The 13,718-nt window shown below is 45.5% G+C and overlaps 1 protein-coding gene across 1 annotated transcript; it reads right to left on the bottom strand.

The window, feature by feature from the left end:
• Positions 1 to 18: 18 nt before the first annotated feature.
• On the bottom strand, positions 19 to 13,110 carry LTV1 (LTV1 ribosome biogenesis factor). Its single transcript, XM_080941488.1, has 11 exons — positions 12,973 to 13,110; positions 12,059 to 12,190; positions 10,628 to 10,798; positions 7,110 to 7,197; positions 4,602 to 4,740; positions 4,029 to 4,281; positions 2,782 to 2,909; positions 1,893 to 2,032; positions 1,556 to 1,608; positions 1,007 to 1,207; positions 19 to 864 (listed from the first exon to the last, which is right to left on the bottom strand). The coding sequence occupies exons 1-11, from the start codon at positions 12,973 to 12,975 to the stop codon at positions 754 to 756; spliced, it is 1,419 nt and encodes a 472-aa protein (XP_080797614.1). The 5' UTR covers positions 12,976 to 13,110; the 3' UTR covers positions 19 to 753.
• Positions 13,111 to 13,718: the final 608 nt, after the last annotated feature.

Below are 13,718 nucleotides of genomic sequence, written 5' to 3'. Positions count from 1 at the left end.
AAAACTTGGAAACTTTTGAGTATGTATTTTAATAAACAGCCGATGGTTCCAAACATTAGACAGTGTTGGAAAGAGAAACTTTCTAGGTTACAGTGAAGTAAGGATCCTTGACTGCTCCAGTTATGCTGTTCCTAAATCCCAAAAGGAAAAGCCATCTGTTCTCAGGGCAGGAAATCCCAACCACGACAACTGCAGAGCTCCCTCCACCATCCTTTTGAAAGGGTCGTTTTGTGTACACGGGAACATCAGCTTCTTACCCGTGGAATCTCGTCAGAAACACTCTTCTCACCACTGAGAATAAGCTCAGCATTTCAAAACTGAGCTTAGCCAGATCACTTCGCTACAGACGGCAAATTAAACCATGTAATTTCCAGGAAGGCGTGGAGGGGTTTCAAAGAAATATCTGAGAACATCTGCAAACAACAACTCTGACAACCATACAAATAAATGAGCACACCAATTCCGCTCATGTTATGAAGACATTTTCCTTGAATTTATCCAAACATTTGACTTTTCTGAAGTCATTTATTTCAGAGGCAATATAAGCGTGTAATATTAAATGTACAACATTACAGTATTTACAAGATAGCTGACAAGAGATCCTCTCCTGTATGAAAATACAAATACTCTTATTTTCCTTAGCTCTTTGCATATAAAGACAAGGACAAGCTCACCCATCTTCAGATCCTGTTAATTACAGAGCATAGAAAAAATGGCTGAGACAGAAATATAACTTATGTGAATGCCCCACACCTACAGCTTTAGACCTTCAATGTTTCTCTTCAAGTTCAGCAGCTCCTTCTCTTGCCTTCTTTTTTCCATTTTGAATGCTAGCTTGTTAGCTTTCTTTTCAACTCTTCGTTCCTGTACAAGAGGATCCTCAGGTTACTCACACGTTTATACAGAGACTATGTACATGCAGGTACACACACGGGTACACACACACACACTCCTTCCATTATACCCTCCCGAGAGCTCTCTGCGGGCCCCCATGAGGACCAGTTACCTTCCGCTCCTCTTTTATGGCTTGCTTTCTGGCTCTTTTATCTTCTTTGCTCTCATTTTTGGAACGGGGCTGGGTGGACACCTTGGGTAAGTCACTGCCGTTGATCATCTGCATCCGTTCAACCTGCTTTGCTGTGAGGCCTTTCTTAGGTAAGACATTGAGAGGTATCCCCGTCTTAGAAGACAGGTGGATGTGTCTGGGCTGAAACAAAGACAACACAGCATTAGTTATTCCCACTCCTACTCAGAACAACTCACTAATGATATACAGTTGGTGCTTTTCTTACTAGCACCACCAGCCACAAAGGACAGTTAATGTGAGAAAGGGTGTGAATGACAAACTTTTCTGTGTATGTGTGTGTCTGTGTGAGTGGGTGCCATATGAAGGGTGTCACAGAGGCCAGAGGGGGGCGTCAGCTCCTCCTCAGCTGGGCTTACTACAGATGGGTGTGCTAGGAATCAAACTGGGTCCACTGAAAGAGCAGGAAGTAATTTTAACTCTTGACCTCTTCAGTCTGGAAAATGGTAGCTCCAGGGTATCAATACTTACTTTTGGTTCGTATTTGATGAGCTGTGGGTGGTTGTATAAATTGGAATATGTACCTTGAAAAGGAAGATCATATGTCACTTAAGTACTGTACATCAAAGCGCCTACAGTGCACTTAACGTTCCCACTCCTGGTGCTTTCATAGTAAAATTCCCATGTAGAGCCTCTCTGAAAACCATTTTGTAATAATTTATAACTCACTAACAGGAGCAATCATATTCTATGTCTCTCTCACAAATTCTCTCAGAGTTTAACTTCTACTAAAGCGTATCTACTTTCCCACAATCTCTTTAAATTACTTTCATACTTTTGGCAGCCGAGTGGACAGTGAGAAACTTACTGCAAATGGATTCACAATCCCACTTCTCCTTGGCTTCCTCAAGAGCAACAGTAACGGTCTCTTCCTTTTCAGACTCATCAAGCTCATTTGTTGGCAGATCCTGATCCTCAAAAGGCTCAAGAGTATTCAACTTTACACAGCTTTTTGGGTACATTTTATAAAATGAAACGGGATAAGAGAAACATTAAATTCCATGTCAGTGAAACAACTAGACAACTGTAATTTTAACTCCTGGTCCTGAGCCTGCCATGTTTTCTACATGTCTCTAGACCTAGGCTGCTGCACCCTCCCAGGGGCTCTGCACTTTTGCTCTGCTGATAGGCACATCAAGTCTAGCTGCATCTGTACAAGGTTACACATTACACAAGATGGCAGATTCCCTAAGACGAATACCAGCTGCTCGTCTATCTCTCTAAAGTATGTGCAGAATCCACTTGAAGCCTATGGCCCCTTTGTGCTGTGGAAACTGCCTGCTGCAGTGTTTCATGGGACAAGACTGGCTAGCAGACTTTCATACCTCATCAGCTTCTCTCAGATAAGAGTCTTTTAGATGCAGATGCTGACTGAGCACATACTTCACTGGTAAGCTCTGGTAATCAACTGAAGAAAACCTTATCTATTAGCCGTAACTGTTCACTTCTTGGAACACCCACCATTTCAGAAACAAGAAGAAACCAGACATTTTAAAGCTATGACTCTTCAGCCTGAGGCTAGAAGCATCACATTGCTTTCCAACGCCAGCATCTCTCTTGTTTTATTCCCACCATAGTCTGAGCTGCTGTACCATGATCTGAAGTCAAGGAGGGAGACTGACCGTGTGGACCCTTCTCTGCCACAGACACTGAGAGTAGGAAACCCACACACAGCTCAGGGAGAGCCGCTGACATACTTCTCTGCCTTCTCCTTGTAGTAGTCATTGAGAACCTCCTGCAGCCGACTGCTGTCCACTCGAATGCTGCCTTCCAGCTCTGCATTGTCCAGAGCTCCAATCTCAACGTCATCATACTGTTCATAAAACTTGAATGAAAACGACAAAAAAGACACCGTGAGAAACAAGTCACTATGTGATCTTTACTCCTGCTAAAGGCTGGCAGCTACCATAATGTATCGGCAGGGGAAGCACCACTGGCAATGGTGTGGAGACTTATTGTATCTGAATATATGCACATGCACCAGTGCGGTCCAAGGCCAGAAGACGGCAGAGTCCTCTGCAGCTGGGACCTAATTCAGATCCTTTGCAAAAGTAGCGCAGACTCTTAACCTGAGCTACCTTTCCAGCCCCAGAGAAGACATTTTCAGGGGTTCGCAATTGGTCTGAAAAGGAGCTTCTCCTTAACGTGATTAAAGTGCTCAGATCAGAAAGTAACAGGCTATGCAGAGACCTTTGCAGCGATGCAGACTGAGCTGCTGCTGTTCACAAAGCCTGCCGTGTATGAATGTTAGCCGTGTTCAGACGACATTCGTTATTCACACGCTGCTCACACTGCTTCATCTGAGTACCCGTATCTCCTGATGAGCGCATGTGCTTAGTAGCTGGCCTCCAGACAGAAGCGCACAGCAAGGCGAGGGCTCACGCCTCCTACTACACACCACACATGACTACCTGAGGACTCTGGATGTACTTGGGAATCGCTGCCCCTAGAGATATCATATCCTAACCCAATACAAACTTATATATTGTAATTATAGATACTGCACATAGATAAGCATGGTAGAGACAGTGTCAGAAGAGCACAGGACAGAGTGGATGAAGAGATTCTGCATAAACAATCACCAGCTAGGAGCTGGCCTGCCACAGGAGAGTCTACTCTGGCTCACTTCAACTTAAAAGTACCTCACACTCTACTTTGCTCTTAGTACCTGAAGAACTAAAAAGAAGAAGTAATTCAGTTTTGTTTATGCTAAGCCAGTCAACTCTTAGGAAATTCTGCAGATTATGGTTGGGTGCAAAATCAGAACAGCAATGGTAGCTGTCAGGATGTTAGCTTTGGGACCTTAGGTCTTTCCAGACCAGGGCACAGTTCTGCTCTACGGTAACACAATCATCAGCTTCTGACGCTGAAAGCCTTACCTTTGGCCCCACAGTCTCTCTTACATGGGGAGAAAGTGCTCAGGGACATTTCTCAGGGGCCTCACCTTCTCAAACCTCTCATCGTGTAGAGTGAGCTGTTCATTTCTCCTCATCACTGAGGAGGTCATGGAGTACTCTGTGAAACGGCTTTTAGTTTCCTCTTCCCAAAACAGGTGCTTTTTCATGGCTTCCTGAGGTGACCCGGGGACAGATATGTCACCTCCATCTGACAGAGAGTCTGCAGAGCAACAGTCACTGCTCCCATCCTCGTCATCGTCCACATCTTCCCATTCATCGCCACCATCTCCCTCAGACTCCCTAAAGACAACAGGCCATAAGTTCCCTGACAAAAGAACTTAAGAAAACAATAGGACAGAGCAGTTTTACATGACTGGGAGCTACTTCTGGAAGGCTCCAGAGGGAATGGGACTTGAGTTGGCACAAGACTAGACTGGTATGGTGGGAAAAGCCATTAGCCACCAGGATTCTGGGATCTTAGCTCCATTGACTGATGGTGTGTTCAAATCTAACTATTTCCACACCAATGCGGATGTCTTGACTATGTGTTCTCAAAACTGTCTTCCTACTAGAGCATGATCCCCCCCCCCACACACACACTTGCTGAGCCCCACACATACAGCATATCCGACCCCTCTCCTCCTGTTGGCTTGTTGGCCTGAAGAATGAAGTCATCTTCAAGGAGGTTTTCTGGGTCATCAAAGTCAAAATCATCATCAAGAGCTGCAACAATGTCTGGATCAAAATCCAGTCGAGGTCCTAAAAGGAAAAGAGAAACTCAGCAAAACACCCAGCACCCAGGAGTTCAAGGTCAACCTCAGCTGCGATGTGAGTCTGCTGCCTGCCTGGGTTACAGTCGTGCAAAGAAAACAAATCAGGAGGCCAGATCTGAACCCCTTGGGGGCAGGAAAGCCACCCACTTACTGTACACAATCACATCTACTTAAATACTGCAGACAAGAGAAGGATTTAAAAACTAAGTTCAGTTTAGGAAGATAGAATTAAAAAAAAAAAAATCCATTTTTCTTCAATGTTTCCTAGTAAAAACACTTCCATTATGAATCTATACTATTAAACTGTCTTTAGCAGAACTCCTAAATTTTCACCTGCAGAAAGAATCCAGGCTTCAACTTCATTTATTAGAAATAAATATTTGGTGACATTTTACATGTTCAAAAATTCAGACTATAAATGTTAATAATTCCCACCTGTTTTCTTCAGCTCTATAGTCTATTTAATGAAATGACCTCAGGAAAAGGTCTTGGGTTCAAACTTTCCTGTGACATGGCAGCCAACGTGGTCTGCTATGCCACCCTGCCGCACTGCCCAGACACATGCTTTAATCCTTTCAGGACCGTCTGGTATGCTCAAATGTATACAATGCAGTTACACAGTCCGTCTTCTGTCTGGAACATCTTTTTCCAGTCCTCTCCCTCTTCCTTCCACCTGCCTTTCACTTCAGAAAGCAACTGGGTCCAAGTGAGCAGAGCACTCGGCCAGCATGCTCAAAGCCTAGGTCCCACTACGGCCCTTCCTCAACAACCACAAAGGCAGCAAATCAGCTCTGCCCAGCTCCTAAGGCTGTCTGGTGCCCCTTATATTTATTCTCTTGGGCCACAACTATAATATCCCATTTTACTAAATGTTGTCTTCCAGCAGACAACAATTCTCTCAGGTCAGGGTCTATGCTTTACTCTGGTTTAACTCAAGAGTCTACACTGGCCACTCTGTAGAATAAATTAATAACACAAGGGCAAGTGCTGGTTAACTTAGGAAAATATACTAAAAACTGCTTCTGTGGACCTTTGTTTTAAACCACTCAATAGCGGTACTGAAAGTATCCTTTACAGAAGCCTCAGTCTGTCTTGGGTGAATCACAGAATCGATTTTTCCCAAACCTATGCTATTGTTCACAATGAGAAGGAATAGAGACCACTGCTTTCCATAGGAGAGCACAGGAACTTCCCTCTCTAGATCTTAGGTACATGCATTCTTCTCCAACTGCATGTACCTAAGAATGAAGTGACCCTAAGAACCTGATGTCAGCACCAAACCCTGCTGGCCACGCCCACTCTGAACACTAGACTGACTGATCTCAATTGTTTCAACTCTTCACTGGGAATGCAATAATCCTATATTGTGTTTCTTTTTGCAGAACACAAATTTACTGAGATGAAAATTTAGAGAAACGAAATTTTTTCTTTTTGCTTGTGAGCTGCAGCCTTTAGAAGATGAACCAGTGAACGATGGCCACAACAGTGACCAACACAGCAAGACACACCCACGAATAAGTAACAGCACTTGTGTTGTTTAGGGCAACCAACAGCCACCCAGTTATCTAAGACACACTTAAAGAGAAGAAGATTCACGTCTGGCACCGGAAACCTAGCCAACCACCTGTAGTAGGGTAGGTGCTGTGAGTGGTGAGGTCATGGGCCCTAGAGAACCCACCTCTGCCGAATTCCTAAATCAGTGTCCTTCCTGACAGTATTCCAAATACCTGTTCCCAGATCCAGACAGGTGTGGCCCCCACCCTTCAAAGACGTCGCTCATCGCAGCAGACAAGAGGTCAACATAGAAAGCCACAACTGGTCTAAATGCAGAAACAACTGACTGTGGAGTAGCCAGACCCAACCCCCACACTTAGGGCTAAGAAACGTCAAGGAAAGGGGGTCGGGAAGATTTTAAGAGCGAGAGGTCGAAGGTAGTGTTTTCTATACAACACGAGCTGCACGCATGGAACCCAAACCACACTGTCACCTAAATAAGACCCATATAGAAAAGCGCAACAGTTGACTTGCCAACATGGATGGATGGAGGAGTTTCACAAGGCCCCACCCCTAGACCAAGAGCCAAAACTAACAGCGGCTGAGAGGAATAACCAATCTTCTCCAGGACAAGCTTCCATAGCCATCTGAGCCCAAGCATATGCACAAAGACATTAACCGGCCAGCGGGCTGTATTTAAACATACACATACGCGCAGCAATAACTAAAGAACAAGCAGTCATCAAGTTGACAGCCAGTGGGGGATGCAGGGGAAGTGAGTGAGGGGGGGCAGAAATCATGCAAATTTCATGCGTGAAATTTTCCAATAAAATAAAATTAAAAAAAAAAAGGTAAACTCACCCGAAACTGGAGCTGCTTTGTTTAACAATCCAACATCTTCCTCAAACTCTGATGCAAACACTGATGAAGGCAACTTAATCCCAGTACTCTGAAAAGGAAATTACACAGCTGTTAGGCTTATTTAGAAAATACTGCTCAGCCACTGTACTAGATTGAAAACCTTGCTTTCAAAATTCATGTCCAGCCAGCCAGCCAGCCACAGGCTGCGACCATACTTGAAGTAGACTTGCTATGGCTTACTCCTGGGGAAATCCTACAACTTAGTCAACCGTAGGAAACATTCAGGCTGATACCAGGTGGACCTCAACAGTCAACCAGTGCTGTCCTTCCTGACTAACGGAGTAACAGGCTGAAAGCGGGCTGTTATAAAGGCCAGCGGCAGGCCTCTCATTTGTTCTGTGGCAGCCTTTGCTACCCTAGGTCTACTGTCAATAGCAAGAGCACAGCCACATGAATCCCTTGATCTCCAGCTTGAGTTCAGGGGCTACTCGCCCTCACACAAAGGGAGAATGAGATGTGAAGATGAAGGGGGGCAGAGGGAGGCCCCCACATCTAGGGCTCTGCAGACAGACTGCTGGTAGGCTCTGGAAGCCAAGAGTCAAATGAGCTACAGAATCTCTGAGTCCCCAAGAAGGATCCGAGTCTGCCAAGAACGTGGTTTCCAACTTCTGGCCTCCAGACCTTAGAGAATAGCTGTCTGGTGTAAATCACTGTCTGAGGCAATGTGATACCAGCCTCAGGGAGTTGGTACCACCACATCCAATCTCTCCCCTGTGTGCCAGTGAATATGCTCAACACACCATCACCACAGGACCTTTCACACGTCTCACAGCACCGCACACAGCACTCCACTTCAGCTCCAACTTGGTATGAACATTTCAGTGAAAAAAGGAAAAAGCTCAAAAATTGAAAAGTTTCACACCTAAAATCAGTCAGTAAGAAGATTAACCCACACTTTACAACTCTACCTGCCTGGAGTCTTTCCTCTTACATTAGAGGTGACATCCCACAGCAAAGGCACAGCCTCTATGAGAACCAGTTGTCTTAACTGCAACGGAGGTCACGTGCCTTTCTATCACTATGTCCCTCTGAACTCTCATGCACCGTGATTTCAGTCCTTTCCTTTGGGCAATGTCCTATGTATCATTAACGAAGTCACCGCAGAGCTGCTCCATTAGTCAATTCCTAATTCAATCTTATCTCTGCCAGATGTGACCTTCCTGCACTTTTAGCAAGTCCCAGTTTTTCAAGGCTCCTTAAGATCCAAGCCTACTCTAAGTCTCCAAATGTCTGTTACTTGGCAAGAGACCACAGGAACCAAGCCTAGTTCCTCACTGTAAGGTAATAATTCAATACAATTTAGTGAGCACACATAAGCCTGTCATTGTGATCTAAAACAGCACCATAAGTCTGTTCTTGACCGAAATGCTCTTCCACGTAGCACCACATTTGGTGGTCAGCTCAGTTCCTGTTCTCCTGCCGAAAGCCATTCCACATTCTTTTGTGTAACCCTTCGCTCTTCAGTCTCTACTTAACACATACACTCTGGCTGGCCAGCTAGCTTCCATTTGCTCTCCATCAGCTAGTATGTGAGGGTGGTCACAGATGCTGTGTCTATGTGTGCCTCCAGGCTCACCCACCCTACCCTCAGTCCAGCAGCAGAACATCCACACAGACGCCCTCACCGGCCACAAACCGAGCAGTGTAGTTGGGCAGTGGTGCAAGCCTGGATTGTCAGCTTTTGGGACACTGGGGTAGAAAGAGTCAGATTTCCAGACTGGCCTGGGATACACATATAAAGAACCTGCCTGAGGAAAGGTGAAAGGGGGTTCTGGAAGCTTCCTTCTGAGACATAATGGCACAGAGGTTCATAGCTGCAGCGCATACACAACAAGCTGTTATGGCATATAAAATGATTCCCAGTGGCATAAACATGGGGTAACATGTTTTCTTTTTCCATTGCAAAGTCATTTCAAAACAATAACAACAACAAAAGAAACAAACAAACAGAAACCCAGGACTCATGTGCCCTGAGCTGGCCTGGAACTCAGAGACCTGCCTGTCTCTGCCTAAGTGCTAGGATTAAAGGCGTGCACCACCATTCCTGCCTAAAATCAGAGTATTCATAAATAACAAAAGCAAAGACCTTCGCCAAAACACTATTCCCATGCCATACGATTAACCTATCAACACAGACGACTGTGTGGCCCTGTTACTTTCCATCACCACCCGTCATCATCGTCACCATAACTGGAGTCTGTGTGGGTCAGGGCAACTTTATGGAGTTGCCTCTCTCTTTCCACTTTTATGTGAGGCTCTGTGGATTGAGTTTAGGCTGTCAGTCTGACCAGAGCCCTTACCCACTGACCCTGCACTAGTAATTCTGTTAAGACTGTGATAACCAATCATGATGGTGCAAGTCTGTGATCCCTACAGACAGGATTAAGATACAAGAAGAGGTATCTTCATATGTTTACTTAAAGCAAGGTCTTCCTGTGAAGCCTTGCTGGCCAGGAACTCTGCATGTAGACCAGACTGGTCTCAACTCAGACATCCTCTTGTGTCTGCTTCCTGGATGCTGGAATTAAAGGTGTGTAACCATTTAGTATTTTTAAATCAAGCCTGAAGTGGGGTTTTCTGTTACTTTGAATGAAGAATATCCAATATCTTGATCTAATCAACAAAAAAAATATTAAAAAAAGGATGGTTAAAGCAATTAATATAGTTCTTAGACTTTTAAAGGTTTCGAAGATTCTTCTTAAAATTCTGAAACTAAGGAGGGTGTAGCAAATTTACCTATGGGATTTTTTTTTTATCAAGTCTGAAAAGGAGTCATATGATCAAATAAAGGACAATTCCAGTACTGGTTTTCAGATCTCTCCCAGCAGTAACTGTGCGGTCATGTGACTGTCAAGGCCGGCTCAGGCCAGCTCAGGCAGGCACATCTACACCAAAGCTCTGCATCACATGTGGTCTTTCCGGGGTTGCACTCAATCCTCTGACAAAGTCAAATTTTAAAAGTGCTTTAAGTCATATTTTTACAAAGCAAAATCAGTGCCACCTAAGCCATTTCTAGGTCACTATATACTACTGGGTTCCAACATGGCACCTCCAGGTATGTATAGCATGCCTCTGTTTTTAAATGGTTTGATCTGTGTAAATAACTGTCTCTAAAAGCACAAATGAACTGCCCACTAAGTAGCTTTATTCCGTTAAGAAAAAAGTGATTACTCTAGCTCAATATTAACTAAGGATTAAAAGCCAGCTAGCCTCTCTCTGTGTGCTAGAGACCACTGTTCATGAACATTGCTCACCATGGTGACAATGCTGCCTGACGTGACTCAAAGTTCTGAACCTGACAAAAGGCTGTTAATCTTGTTACCAGCTCCCAGCGAGGTGGCCTACACCCAGTGGTGCTGACCTACAACATTAGGCAGAGACCATTTACTGCTCCAGAGTTACCGGCTTAGAAACGGGCTATCCCCTCCTTGCTGCACGGTTTCACACGGAAAGCTTACTGAAAACACCGAGGGGTCCTCTTTCTCCTCGCAGGGGTATGTGCTGAAGGCGGAGCTGGGAATAAGCTCTGCGGGCCCGGATGGCTCCTTCAGGTGTTGCAAGTAGTCGTAGTCATCATCGAAGAACACGCCATACTTCCTCTGCTCCGCTCGTCTCTCTTCCTCATTTACCTTGGACAACGAGATGGAATTAGCTCTCCCGCCGAGAGTCAGACCAGGACCCGTACACACGAATACTGGCTGACAGGAATCACTAATTCCTGACAAATATCCAAACTACAGAGGGTCCAAACCAGAGCGAGACATAAAATTATGACGGAATGACAAGCCTGGCTGGGGCAGACCACTACAACCCACGAATGTTAAGACGGGCCTGAAAACTGCAGAAGACCCTGTCTCTGAGACAAGGTGAAGCAGGAGCACGCACACATAACAGGAATGAGCAGTTCTTTCAAACGGACGGCTCTGCATGACTCCAGGCAAGGAATATATGAAACACACACTCAAAAACACGTCACTGGACGGTTACGAGAAAAGGCTTGGAGACTTTAACAGTAAGTATAGTTTCTTGTATTTATACCCAGAGAAATCTTTTCAGTGGTGTAAGGAGGTGGCTTTAAGGAAAAGCGGAGTGAAGGCCGATGCCACCCTCCAATACTTAAAACATTTTTTTACATTTTTAAATGAGTGTTTTGACTGTGTGTGTGTGTGTGTGTGTGTGTGTGACTGGTACACAGAGAGAACAAAAGAGAGTATCAGATCCCCCTAGAACAGCTGTTACGGATGGTTGTGACTCTACATATGGGTGCTGGGAACTGAACCTGGGTCCTCTGCAAGAGCAGCAAGTACTTAAGCACTGACCCATCTTCCCAGCATACCTCAAAACTTTAATTTATTCATCTTCAACAAGTGCAATCTAACATAAAGCAACCTTTCCAAGACCCCTTTAGGGCTTCCAAAGCTAATCCATGAGCCCAGATGCCCTGTATTTCATGAGATGTGTGGCTAGGGGGCAAACATACAAACGGAAGAATATTGTGACACGCAGGAGAGAAAGCAGAGACTGAGCAGTCCGCCATAGCTTAAATAATACCGTGCACACGTAAGCTGCGGTCAAGTGGACTTTACTGATATTCTAGAAGAGCTCTTTACTTAACAACTTCAAAGATGCTTTATCCTGCCCATGAAAACAAATACACAACATCAAACGTCAGCACAGAGATTGGAAACCAAGTCACAGCTCAGGTTTATTCATTCATTTATTTTTTAAGAGGACCAACTTCTGAGAGCATCAGCTCAATTATTAGAATCTGGGGGAATAGTTCAGGGGCAGAGCGCTTGCCAGGGATGCTTACGTCATGCATGGATTCCATTGTCAGGACCCCAAAACTACTATTCACCTGAAAACAGTGGCCACAGGACAGGACCTACCTTTTGTGTAGGCAACAGAACTCTCTGGGGTGCAGTTTCGTCTGCTGCTAAAGGGTCTCGCTGGCTCCGGTGGACCAGGTGAAAAGACACAGCTTTCTTCTTCTCTATAAAGGGCTTTTTCTTTCTGTGAGGCTACAAAATAATCAGGAAAGGTCAATAAAACAGAACCCGCACATTGTGGGTGATTCCACAGCCACAGGTACATTCAGTAAGTATGTGAAGGGTGGACAGATATTTCAAATTTGTGCATCTAAGCCAGGCGACAGTCCCTGTCTCCTGAAAGATCCATACTTAGCTTCTCCAACAAACATTGGCTAGGCACCTACTCTGAGACTTATTCACAGGTGCTGGGGATATGGCAGTGTGACAGTCTAGAAGCTCTCCGTTCTTAGCAAGTAAACCAGTAATGACCTTGGTGAGGGAAAATCAAACTGGGTGAAGTTCAAATGCCTAAAGTCGTTTATCATGGGTGCTCTGGGAAGGTCCCCGAAAAGTTGTATCAAGTCAAGGAGCCTGCCATACGAAATGTAGAGACAGACACTTCATCTAACAGACTACTAAGGTTTGGATTAATTATTCCTCAAGACATTTTTATTTGCTTTTCAACTCTGGGTCTGTAGCTCTAACCAGGTGGCCCGAAGTGGACCCCGGAAGCAGGGAGCGGAGCTTCTGTGTCACAGGGACTGAGTTAACCTAAGCCGTCAGGATTATATACGCCCGGGGTTTTGCAAAAGGGAAACCATCCTTCTCCCTACGAAGTGCACCCGGGGTGACGAAGGTAACTGGTACCGGCATAGTGACTGGTCTCGGGGCACCAAGCCGCGCAGCCAGTGGCCTAAGCCAGGCGCAGGGAGCCGCAAAGAGATAGAACCGGAACCCGCCGGCTCCCTCCCGGATCACCGCGGTTTTCTCACCATGATGAGGCAGGGACTCCCTTTCCGGAACCGCGGCAGCCGAACCGCGACTCACCGGTCTCTCCCGGCAGCTCTACACGTGGGTACACAGGTCCGGGACAGCACGTCACACGATGACATGGCAATGAGCCAATCGCCGAGGAGCTGCTGGACTACAAGCGGAAGTTGCGTGAACTGAACGTTCCCGGGAACTTCCGGGAGGTGGGACTAGCAGAACTCTCAGTGGGCGGGGCTTTTCTGGCTGTAGTTAGCTTAGGGAGGGAGTAGCCTACCTTAGTTCTACCTGAGGGCAGGTTTCAGGTCCCAACAATCAGCTGATGAATGAGTGAGTATTCCTTACCTATTCTCAATTGAGACAAAAGCAAACAAAACCAAGTCTGAGGAGGTTCGTGGAAGGATAGTGGTCACTTCCCTGGCTTCTTGACCTAAGGGCAATCAGTTGCCTAGCTATGGTCCAAGTCTAATGGGCAGAGCCTACATATTCAGGGTCTGATTTTACATCTTTTGGATGAACAATTCCCAACCACACCTTTAACACAGTCCCCAAGACCACTGGTTTTAGGGGCGTTTGATGTAAGAAAATGCATTCTGGAGTGCTCGTGATGGCATATTTTTTTAAGATGAAAACTAATAAACTGGAGGTGGGTTTTTTTTGTTTTTGTTTTTTGAGACACACTGTCTTATGTAGCTCAGCCTCTTGTCCAACTTGAACTACGGATCCGTCTACCTGCACCTCACTAGTGCTG

Source organism: Micromys minutus (genome assembly GCF_963924665.1).
Source record: "Micromys minutus genome assembly, chromosome: 30".
Lineage (NCBI taxonomy): Eukaryota > Metazoa > Chordata > Mammalia > Rodentia > Muridae > Micromys > Micromys minutus.
Note: the sequence above shows the minus strand (reverse complement) of the source record. Positions and strands in the feature narration are given on the sequence as shown.

Bases quoted from the DNA above. Each gene is read 5' to 3' on its own strand.
- LTV1 (XM_080941488.1), bottom strand. The intron at 4,282-4,601 runs GTATGTGTGGGG...TGTTGTCTTTAG, and splicing joins GGAGAGGGGTCGGATATGCT to GGAGTCTGAGGGAGATGGTG. The intron at 2,910-4,028 runs GTGAGGCCCCTG...TTTTCATTCAAG, and splicing joins ACGATGAGAGGTTTGAGAAG to TTTTATGAACAGTATGATGA.